The sequence below is a fragment of the Diadema antillarum genome, unplaced genomic scaffold (genome assembly GCF_040938485.1).
Source record: "Diadema antillarum isolate AM-2024a unplaced genomic scaffold, OU_Dant_1.0 seq00000205_RagTag, whole genome shotgun sequence".
Taxonomy (NCBI): Eukaryota; Metazoa; Echinodermata; class Echinoidea; order Diadematoida; family Diadematidae; genus Diadema; species Diadema antillarum.
In genome coordinates, this window is record NW_027271264.1 from 1,025,021 (window position 1) to 1,035,960 (window position 10,940).

General features: G+C 40.5%; 1 protein-coding gene across 1 annotated transcript in view; it reads left to right on the forward strand.

Moving 5' to 3' along the window:
- Positions 1 to 10,677, forward strand: part of LOC139728921 (nose resistant to fluoxetine protein 6-like) — a 36,392-nt gene extending 25,715 nt beyond the window's left edge. The window contains exons 10-17 of the mRNA XM_071639849.1: positions 194 to 286; positions 901 to 1,069; positions 2,808 to 2,887; positions 4,279 to 4,395; positions 5,774 to 5,936; positions 7,332 to 7,521; positions 8,744 to 8,886; positions 10,517 to 10,677. Of these exons, the coding sequence (XP_071495950.1) occupies positions 194 to 286; positions 901 to 1,069; positions 2,808 to 2,887; positions 4,279 to 4,395; positions 5,774 to 5,936; positions 7,332 to 7,521; positions 8,744 to 8,886; positions 10,517 to 10,663 (1,102 nt within the window). The 3' untranslated portion in view covers positions 10,664 to 10,677. The remainder of the gene's footprint in view (positions 1 to 193; positions 287 to 900; positions 1,070 to 2,807; positions 2,888 to 4,278; positions 4,396 to 5,773; positions 5,937 to 7,331; positions 7,522 to 8,743; positions 8,887 to 10,516) is intronic.
- Positions 10,678 to 10,940: the final 263 nt, after the last annotated feature.

The window sequence follows — 10,940 nt, forward strand, 5'->3', positions numbered from 1 at the left end:
AGTGTAGTTCAATCAAAAAAATATTTGCATGAACATTTCCGCTTTCACAGTTATTCATTATATAGCTCAGTTGAAAAATGACTTGCTTGAACAGTTCTACCCTTACAGTAATATATTCAATATAGTTCAAATAAATCTGATTTTGCAACCAATTCTTGGAGTCACCTCTTTCTCCCTCTCTGCTTTCCTACAGTGGTTTCTTGCTGACCCTGCTTACACTCCGGAAGATGAAAGAGAAAGATGGCAAGATACCTTGGGCGTGGCTCTATTTTCACAGATACATCAGGTACAAAACATCTTGTATTATACTCATGTGGTGAAGCACTTGCTGCCAGTTGAACTGCTGCTAATTGAATTAGCAACCTTTGAGGGATGTAGCTAAAAATGATTTCTATAATTCTGTCTCCATAGGTCAATGTCGTAGAGAAGCAGATACCCAACATGAAGAAATGGCAAGATAAGATGTATCTGTTCTGCATACCGGTATGCCTTCACATTAATGCTCATACTAATGTGGTTCAGTTTCACTTTCATATCTGAAATGGCTATCATGCTATCTGTCTTTTGGAAAAGGTGTGTCGTAGGAGATTCAGGTCGTAAAATGCACAGCTTCTGCATATGACAATTTCATAGAATGGTTGGGCTGTCATTTTGTCAAAGAATGAACAGAGTCTAATGCTCATTGATTTCTTAAAGTTTCTAGGATTTTTTTCCCTTCACTTAACTTAAGGATTGTTATGATGATGATGACTTTAGAGGATGTTTTCTTCAAAGACAATGTCATGATGGTTCCTTGTTAGTTGAGCTGGTTAACAAATGTTCATCCCAACACACTCAGAGGCACATCCTTTGTGTGTGTGTTTTTTAAATGTATTGTTTTAAAATATTCTGTGTTTACAGGTTGACTCCAACCCTTGGTGCTTTGATCCTGGTTCTGACATTTGTCCTCCCAAACCTGGGCCAGGGCCCGATCTGGTTCGGTGTTCAGCCGACAGTCAGCCACTGCCAGTCCTACTGGTGGACCAACATCCTCTACATCAACAACTTCCACCCTGGGATCACAAAGGATGTAAGTACAAAATGCACAAGCTTGCCACTGCGTTGTGGGCTCACTCCCATGCAGGTTGGTGTGTAAAATGAGAACAGCGCCCTCTACTGGCAAAGTAAAGTTAACCACGTTCAAACAGCCACAAGAACAACACCCCAAAAACCTAGCCTCTTCTTCAACAGAAATCCATGTTCAGTTGGCACTGTTTTTATGCCTCCGCCAACGAAGTGGCCGGAGGCATTATGTTTTCGGGTCGTCCGTCCATACATCCGTCCCGTTTTGTTTTTGTCGATATCTCGAGAACCGTGAGGTGGTTTTGCATCAAACTTGGTATGAGGGTATATCCTGGGGGGATGATACTTTGTTTGGATTTTAGGGTCACGGGGTCAAAGGTCACAGGTTATTTTGTGAAAAAAAGGTTGAAATTTCATGTTTTTCTCCATATCTCGCAAATGGTTGAAGGTATCTTCATGGAACTTAGTATATATGCATGTACCGATGGGCAGTGATTATCTAGGGAAGTTGGGGGTCATGGTCAAAGGTCAGGGGGTCAAAGGTCAAGGTCAACTCCTCAAAATATCACTACTTTCTTTATATTTGTGCAATGCCTGAAGGATTTTTTTTTTTAACTTGATGTATGCATGTATAACCCAATATATATTCTGTGGGAAGTTTCTTGCCAAAAGGTCAAAGGTCAAAAGGTCAAAGGTCAAGTGAAAGTGCTAAATTGCACTTCTTCCTCCATATCTCAAAAGTAACTCAAGGTATTATCATGAAACTTACATATTTATGCATGTTCTACCTAACAGTGATTCTCTTTGGAACTGTGAGGTCAAAGGTCAAAGGCCAGGTTTAGATAATACTATTTTACCATTTGATACTGAAATTATACTTTTTCTCAATACCTTGTAAATTACTCAATGCATAAACTTATAAAAGGGTCAAAAGTCAAGTAAAAATCATCAGTTCCCCCAAATACCTGCACTCTGACGTTTTAATCATTCATCCAATTGAACCTAGTTCTAGGAAAGTGAACATTCAGCACATTTGTGGCAAACCTGTCATTTTAATATTTTGCCAATTGTGTGAAACTGTCATCACACATTGTCAAGACATTGTACTATAGACCTATTAGGAGAACCATGCATTATGGCGGAGGCATACACCAGTCGCCGTAGCGACATTTCTAGGTTTTTTTTTCACTGTGCACTACTGATGGATGTTGCGAAAATGTTGCATGCAATATTGTCGATTTTTCTGTCATTTTGTTCTTCATATGTTTTGCAAAGTAACTTTGTCATTCATTGTTCTGTGGTTCATTGTTCTTCATATGTTTTGCAAAGTAACTTTATCATTCATTGTCCTGTGGTTCATTGTTCTTTATTTTTAGCACGTCATTCCCAACTGCTGGACGTATCTCATGGCTTCAAATTATTCTTTGTTTATGAGTCAAATCCATGCTTGAAATTAGTGCTAAATTAGGTGGATTGAAACGTCCAACAAAAAACAAAAACTGGTCCAACTTGATTATAATAAATTGTATGGAATAAGATTTTGTAGAACTGCTTAGCACTAAGATGAATAAGATGGAATTGAAATGGAAAGTATTGAACAGAATCTTATTGAACATAGGAGTAATTGCATCTAATGAGATTGAATGATAAGTAATTGCAATTATAGTAAACTGAATTTGAGTGATGGTAATCAAGTTTTATTCAGATGAATTGGATTGAAGTGAATTAAACTGAATTGTTTTCAGTGTGTGCAGTGGGGATGGTACCTGGCCAATGACATGCAGTTCTTTGTACTCAGCCCTCTAATACTCCTACCTCTCTTCTGGTAAGTTGAAAGTGCTGGGTGCATGAATTCCACCCCTGTGCTCTCTATATGTTATACCGTTACATAGATTTTAGGACAGTGCAGATTTTCTGAGTATCCTTTCGTGTGCAACTGAACATCGCTGATACACAGTTGTATCCATAAATATACAGATATACCAACTTTTAGATATGTGGTTTAACCTTGTCTTTACCAATAGCAACCTACTAGTGGTTGTACACAAAGAGAATAGCATTTTGAGTTGGCGGTTTTATGATGGTTAATGATGATTTTGGTGAAATTGCATTTGATGATGAAATTGATGATCATGATGCGCTGCATGATGTTGATGATGGTAGTGATGGTGATGGTAATGATGGTGATGATGGTGATGATGATGACATTGATGTATTGGTATGCTGAGGGTGATGGTGATGGTGATGGTGATAGTAATGATGCTGATGGTGATGATGATGGTGGTGGTGATCATGAAGGTCATGGTGGTGATAATGGTGGTGGTTGTGTTGATGGTGGTAATAATGATGATGGTGATGATGAGGATACAATTTGATGTTGTTGCCAGTAGTTATGGTTGTGATTTGGATGGTCAAAAGTGTAAGCGCTGTTGTTTGATGTTACATGAACAATGATAGGAATGATATACGTGAGTAATTTGATTTGAGATATATTTGGAGATAATTATGATGAATATATTCTCACATAAAGGAACCAAAATTAAATCAATTCATCTGGACTTACTGTTTTACTTCCGAGAACGGTTTCACGTCCGATCCTGGACGCTTCATCAGCTCGTCTGATTTGATGGCGGGAAAGCGTCGTTGCTAATCGGCGCAGACGCACTACCGACGTTATTGTTCGAAGTCAGTCGCCGAGGAATTCTCCGGATGACAGAGCTGTACACCCGGGAGAGGTTGTGTCACAGTCCCACACCCTTGTTGAGGGAGGGGTTTTCGGAGTTGACGTAGACGGCTTCCCGGACCCCCCTCTCAAACCACTGAGGCTCCTCGGCGACTGGCTCCTCGGCAACTGACTTCGAACAATAACGTCGGTAGTGCGTATGCGCCAATTAGCAAAGACGCTTTCCCGCCATCAAATCAGACGAGCTGATGAAGCATCCAGGATCGGACGTGAAACCGTTCTCGGAAGTAAAACAGTAGGTCTAGATGAATTGATTTAATTTTGGTTCCTTTATTGATCGTTACCTGGATGAATCACAACTTACACCATTTGATATTCTCACATAGTATCTTTCTAATGATTATGAAGACATGAAATTGATACAGATGTAGAAAGTATTGATGGAGGACAAAAGGGAGATTGATCTCTAATGGTTGATTCTTTTTTGTTGATTTACCACGTGCTAATTATTATTATTATCTATTTTTTTGTAGGTTTACTACTGTAGGAGTTTTAGCTTTGGTGACTACTTGCCTGGTTAGTTTTATTACAACAGCCATCTTGATGTCAAAGTATGACCTGCCACCTGGATTATTTGCTGCCTCTACAAGGTAAATGCAACCAGACAGTGGTACCCCAGTCCAAGCAACCATACTGTCTAGATGTGATCTGTTCATGAAAAATACCAGAATAATTGATTGAATGAATATATGCGCACCACTGTGTGAGGCAACGATTGATACAACTGCTACCAAATACGAACATACAAACTCTTATCAATGCCGCGGGCAACTGAACTGCAAAAATGGTCTGTGTTATTTTGCGTAAATGGTGAGTGTAAAGCTGTACTGAGTTACGAAGAGTAAAGTCTAGGAGCTATGTCTATCTTTTAGCAAAGCCCTTTATGTTATTCTCATTCTACTTTTAAAAAAAAAAGTTGCTAATATATTTTGAAATAGCTGTCATTGATAACTGTAAAAGTGGATATTTTTGCGTGAGTATTTTTTAAGTACTCAACTGGGTAAAATGAATTTCACATGCTTTTTATTCTGCAGAATCAAGACATTAATCACTGGAACATTTAGCAAGCCAAAATATTGCATTTGCTTTTATATTTTGTGCTACTTTCCGTTTGCACAAAATGCACAAAAATTTCCACCTGCAAAAATTTCTGCTTTTACACTAAATATTTCAGATCAGGCCGTCTTAACTTATTCAGTGCATTACAGTGTGCAACATGATCCTATACAGTAATAAATTTTGGTTTTTGATATCTGTGTATCTGTGTGTATGTTGTGTAGCAGAGTGTAATAGATTTTGGTAAGATATTGGCTTTGCATCGACCATACATCTGATAGTTAAAAGAAAAGCATAGATTGAACAGTCTATAACCCTGGAAAACCAATCATGATCATAATTTGAATAACAAAGCAGTACCCGCTGCATGCTATAAGGATTAGAACCAACACTTGCTGTCGGGTGAAAGCTCGGTGGTCTAGTGGAGATGACGCCTGTCCGGTGATCAGGAGGTCATAGGTTCGAATCCTGCTCGAGTATGTACGCCCATGATTTTTTATCATGGCTACTACTAAAACACTGATCAATTCAGTGCTTATATACGTCGATGTAGGGCAATTTGTCAATCAGTTGCAATGAAAACATCTCGACGGAAGAATTTGTTTAATTTAAATGATCATAATAGTTAACAACCGATGAAGTAATAGAAGCTCTTTTTTTTTTTACTGCGCGAGACCAGTACAATTTTACATCAATCGATGAAATTGTAGCTACAATGTAGCCATGGGGATAAGGATGGTGGAATAATGAAAAACCACTTTGACTCATTTATTGGCACTCTGGACTGTGATTAACTGCCAAAGCAAATTATACCTTTGAAGCACTATGTTTGTACACCTAGACAAGGTTTGTGGAATGTCGATGCACTATCATTCAAACTGATCAAAAATCTTTTTAATTTCTTGGTTACAGTATATTTGTGCCATCTGCAAATGGACTGTCGCCAAGTGACGGTGTGGAATATCAAGACAAAATCTACGTCAAGCCGTACTGCCGCATCCCACCTTACCTGGTTGGCATGGCAATGGGATACATCATTTATCAGATTGGGAAAAGGAAAATTAGAATGTCACCTGTAAGTTCTTTTCCAGTTACGATAACTTTTCTCACTTTCAAAACTGAGGCAATAGGAGATGTGCTGCACTGCTTAAGAAATGACGGAGCAATTTGTTCAGTATCAGATTTGATGAATTTTAAGTTAATATTTGCAGTGTTGCAACCAATTTACCCTCTTCCTCATTTTCTTCTGGTTCCTCTGTTTCCTTCTATCTGGGAGATTATTGCACTTTGCAATGAGTGGGAGGAAACAGTATGAAACAGTTTGGTGGTTGGTTGAATATGTTGGTGGAGGCCAATGTCTAATAGAGAATTAATTGTACACCTTTTCAGATATGGCCAGCCTGTAGTTTTCCCATTTCTGCTGTAGAGATGACCTACCAAGTTTCTTATTAAATAAAGCATTTCTGACACACTGGATGTGTTATGGTATCTGTGTAGTACATATACATATCTGGCAGTGCCTGGCACCATGTCTGGGGATCTTTTCAAATTTGTGTATCATGCATGTGCAGGGCTGCCAACTCTCGCACAATTTACCAAATTCTAACCATTGCACTGTGATAACAAATCGTCATGGTGAACACACACACACACACACACACACACAATTGTCTCCAATAGCCCTGATATGCCGAACATTCGATATGGCCAAGCCCAAAGTTTCGACATTTACCTGCAGGTTGCATCCTCTCTTTGTATGTGCTGAAATCATGACTGGAGTGCACACCAGAATGTACCATGTAAAATGTAAAATTGTCAAAGCTTCCAAACATGCAATGGGGGCACTTCTCTTCCACAACCAACTCCCTTTAGTTGCTTTGCTGTCTCGCAGTGTCTCACTCCAAACTATTACTCACTATGTTGGCAGCCCTGTTATTGGCAGTGTAAGGATCCCACACTGGCCATGCATAATTCACAATGGCACAAGCAAGTGTATGATATGCAGTCATCTTGAGCTGGTTACTGTTTATCTGCAGAATTCTTTGTCTTTTTATCTCTTCAGCTGCATACTCTTTACACTGCCTATGTGATTATCATTATATTATTTGATAATGTAAATTTATCATTACAAGTAGGAGAAAATATGAGTTTGCTACATGGAGTGTACGTTTCTTATGTGAATTCAAGGGAATGGAGGCAGGAGTTGTTTTGTTTTGTTTGATTTGTCTTTTTGAGTTCTCCTTTGCTTGGATATACCCCCCCCCCCCAAAAAAAAAAGAAAAAAAAAGAGGGAAAGATGCAAGTTAGAAAGTACAATTTGTGCATGTGGAGCCCACAAAATCTTCACAAATCTACCGACCACGGATGTCAGTAATCTTGGATTTGAAGAGAGTGATATTGTCTTTGATTGTATAAAGATATCATTCTTTGTTAAGAATGAAACACACCCAATTATATTGTTTTATTTCAGGCATTGGCAGCTGCAGGCTGGGCCATGGCCAGTGGCGTGGGCATTGCTGTGGTCTATGGCCTCTACGGCATCAGCCGAGGCACTGTTACACCGAGCACAACGACCAGTGCGGCATATGTTAGCCTTTCTACTTTTGCCTGGGCTGTAACCCTCAGCTGGGTGGTGTTTGCATGTCATTATGGTTACGGAGGTGAGACAGAAAGAGTCATCTTATTTCCAAATATGGCAAGAAGAGTGCATACAGTTGTATGTTGCATTCAGTCACTCTCTATTCATCATAGCGTGTACAGTGCATATGTGACCCGCTACAACAAAATGATCCTAAAGTCGGGTGCGGTCGATTATTTGAAAATTGCATGACAAAATTCCATAATCTTTCTGCTTTAAATTAATATATAACACATCTTATGAAAATAATCGGCTGCGGAGATATCGATGTTTAAAAGAGAGCATGTCGAGACGTATGGGAAATCACTGTTTCGAGAAAAGCGCCCTAAAAGTTTTCCTTGCGACGCAATCGCGATCAAGGGACACGCAAGTCAGTTTTCACCTCCGGACAATAGAAGGTAAACCCTAGCAACCCCCGAAATGCTCATTCAAGCACAGCGTCGGCGGTCTCCTCACCGACCGATCAGTGACCAGGATGCCAGGAGAAGCGGCTGGGCATAGCGCACCCTGCCCGCACGCACCAGTCGACTTGGCAGTGTGCGAGCTTCACGCTTCGGTTAGCGGCAAGAAGCAAACTGACCAATGAGATCACTCCGGTCGTTGTTAGGGGCGGAGCCTATCTGTGGCGCTCAATCCAAATTTTCGAACCGGTTTCTGCTTGGTTGAAATGCCAAAAACATGGCCCAGAAAAACGCTATTTTTTTATCTTTCCTTTCATCATTTTGCTTCAAAATTTCAACAGATGATAGAAGACATGTCAGACTCCAATAATATGTCAAAATCAGAAAATCGTAAGTTTTGACCAATTATGATGCTCTGACTTCAAACTCGATTTTCACGGCTTCGACCGTGCGCGACTTTAGGACCTTTTTGTTGTAGCGGGTCACATATATGTCATGCTTAACATTGCTTTTTAGTGTATGCAATCAGAAATTTTCTTTTGTTTTCTTTGTTTTGTTTATGTTTTTTATTGTTTTTATTGTTTTGGTTGGGTTCAAAAATTAAAGTCTCTTTGAGCACTACAAGAATGAATAAGGAAACTAATGACTAAAATGCAGTCAAAAGTGAAACAGTAATACATAAAAAGATTGCCCAGTGTAGAATTTTGGCGATGCAGTTCCACCGAGGGATCAAGTGTGTTTATCACCCATGTCTGTGTGTATGGTTGGCTATGAAGACTTTGGGAGAGGCACTGTGGCTCCAATACATAGAGCATTGTCTGGTGTTTATCGTGTCCACTACAGGTGTCATCGACAGCTTTCTCTCCTGGTCATTCTGGGTGCCCCTGAGCAGACTGACCTACTCCGTGTACCTCTTCCATCCAGTGGTCATTAAGCTCTACGCCCTCAGTCTGACGGTGCCCTTCCATTGGTCAGACTTGACACTTGTAAGACATGCCATGTTTACTCTGAGCTGAAAGCTGATAAATTCTGTGCTATCAGAAAGAACACTTTTTGATATAAGGGGCAGTACAAATTATATCCCTCATGTAAAGCTTCTTGCCATAGGATTGTACAGAGCACGAACATGGTGTAGTTTTACTAGCTAGCTACGAGCAGCTGGATGCGGTGCAATTGGTTACTAGCCAGCGTGATATAGTACTTTTGGGAATCCACGATTTGCACCCATCGTGATCGTGTGATCGATATCTACATTTCTCACTTAAGAATGTACGCAGTGCGCGTAGTAGCGATACTTTTGAGCGACAGTCCTGTGGCTTGTAGCTAGCTAGTTAGCGCTAAGAGAGCGCGCGGTGTGATGTGCGACAGCATTACAGAAATCTGTGTGGTGCGATGGCGTGGCCGGTCGGTGTGTAACGTGTGGACGTGTGATACGTGATCAATGCATTCAGCTCAATTGACAAAGTGACTGCTTCCAGTAACGGAAGAATGATCGCAGGAGGACACCATATCAGGTACGAATTAGGAATAAACTAAAACCGATTTTGAAGATGATCTGGGTAACGAAGCCGCTTTAGGCCTACTTCTAATGTAGTCCTGGACCTCGATCTTTCGGAGTTTTGCACGCTGTAGTGTAGCTCGTGTGTAGGAATCAACAACAGTGCAGCGGTGTCTTTCGCTACGCGCTGCACGCACTGCTGCTGCACTGCTACAGCCTAACGTTAGATTTATCGTTCACGAAACCTGCACACTTTTCCAAAAGGGAACCGTCATTACTCTAGTAAAATGCTCGAGAGGGATATAAAACAAATATCGACTGCTTTCTTTCGGGCCATGGTAAAACTATTTGACCTCGGTGATGTCTCAACAGTGCCATGTCCCTCGACTTCGTCTCGGGACATAGCACTGTTGAGACATCACCTCGGTGCAAATAGTTTTACCATCTCCCTCTGCAGCAGTCGATATTTGTATACTAGCTAATTAAGGAGCAGTGCAAACCAGCAAATTAGTAAAGATTTGATCAAAACCTTAGAAAATACTGCTTGTTGAAACTGAATGATCATAGAATGACAGCATTCTGTGATTGAAATATGTAGTTTTTAATCTATGAATACATATGATGGCAAAGGTAAGCCCATTTATAATTTTTTAACTGAAAAAATGACAACTTTTAAATGCAATAACAACATACAACGGAGTCTGTGAATAAGTACATTTGAAATTCAATCAAGCACTTTCCCCAGAAAAGGTTGTCTGTTCTAGATATTGTGGATGGTGCCAGTATACTGTATACGCCAAATATTTCACGAGGTTTTTATTTTCGCAAATTTCACGAGTCAGGTGCTATTCACGAAATTAAAGACACGCGAAAATATTGTCTCTGATCCTAATGTGAAGGTAACTTACGCGTGTACACTACTCCGTTCCAGTACAGGACTCCACGAATGCGAATTTAACCACTCGCGGAATATATGGCATTGACCTATGCATAAGACAGTTTGTAGAAAGTGTACCAGGTATTTTCTCAAAGACAGGGCTGTTCAGGGATGCATGTTTCACACCATTTTGCCCACAGCATCATAGTCGGAGGTGTTTTTTTCTTTTCTTCCCTTCCAGAGTTACATGTTCGCCTCATTTCTGCTGCTCTCCCACGCCGTGGCCCTCATCGTCGTACTGGTGCTGGAATTCCCCGTGGGTAACCTGGAGAAGATGCTGCAGAAATCTCTGAGCAGCCAGGGAAAGGGGAAGAGCACTAGCCAATGAGGGCGCCATTCACACTGCCGGTGAATTCTTGCAACAAAAGAAAAAATTGCCATGCTTGGGCGAAAGTGGACAGGCAGCTGTACCAAATGCTACCCAAAACGTGAATTGTTAGAAAAGAACAAGAAAAGGCCAGACTTGAGTGGCATCTTTTTAACTTGATGTGAAGTTTGTGAAAAAGTGATATTTGACAGGGGACTTCATCTTTAGCACCCTGTGCCGGCATGCATATTAAATGTGCAGCTAGCTGACCAGCCTTTTGTTAGCTCATAGTTCTAGT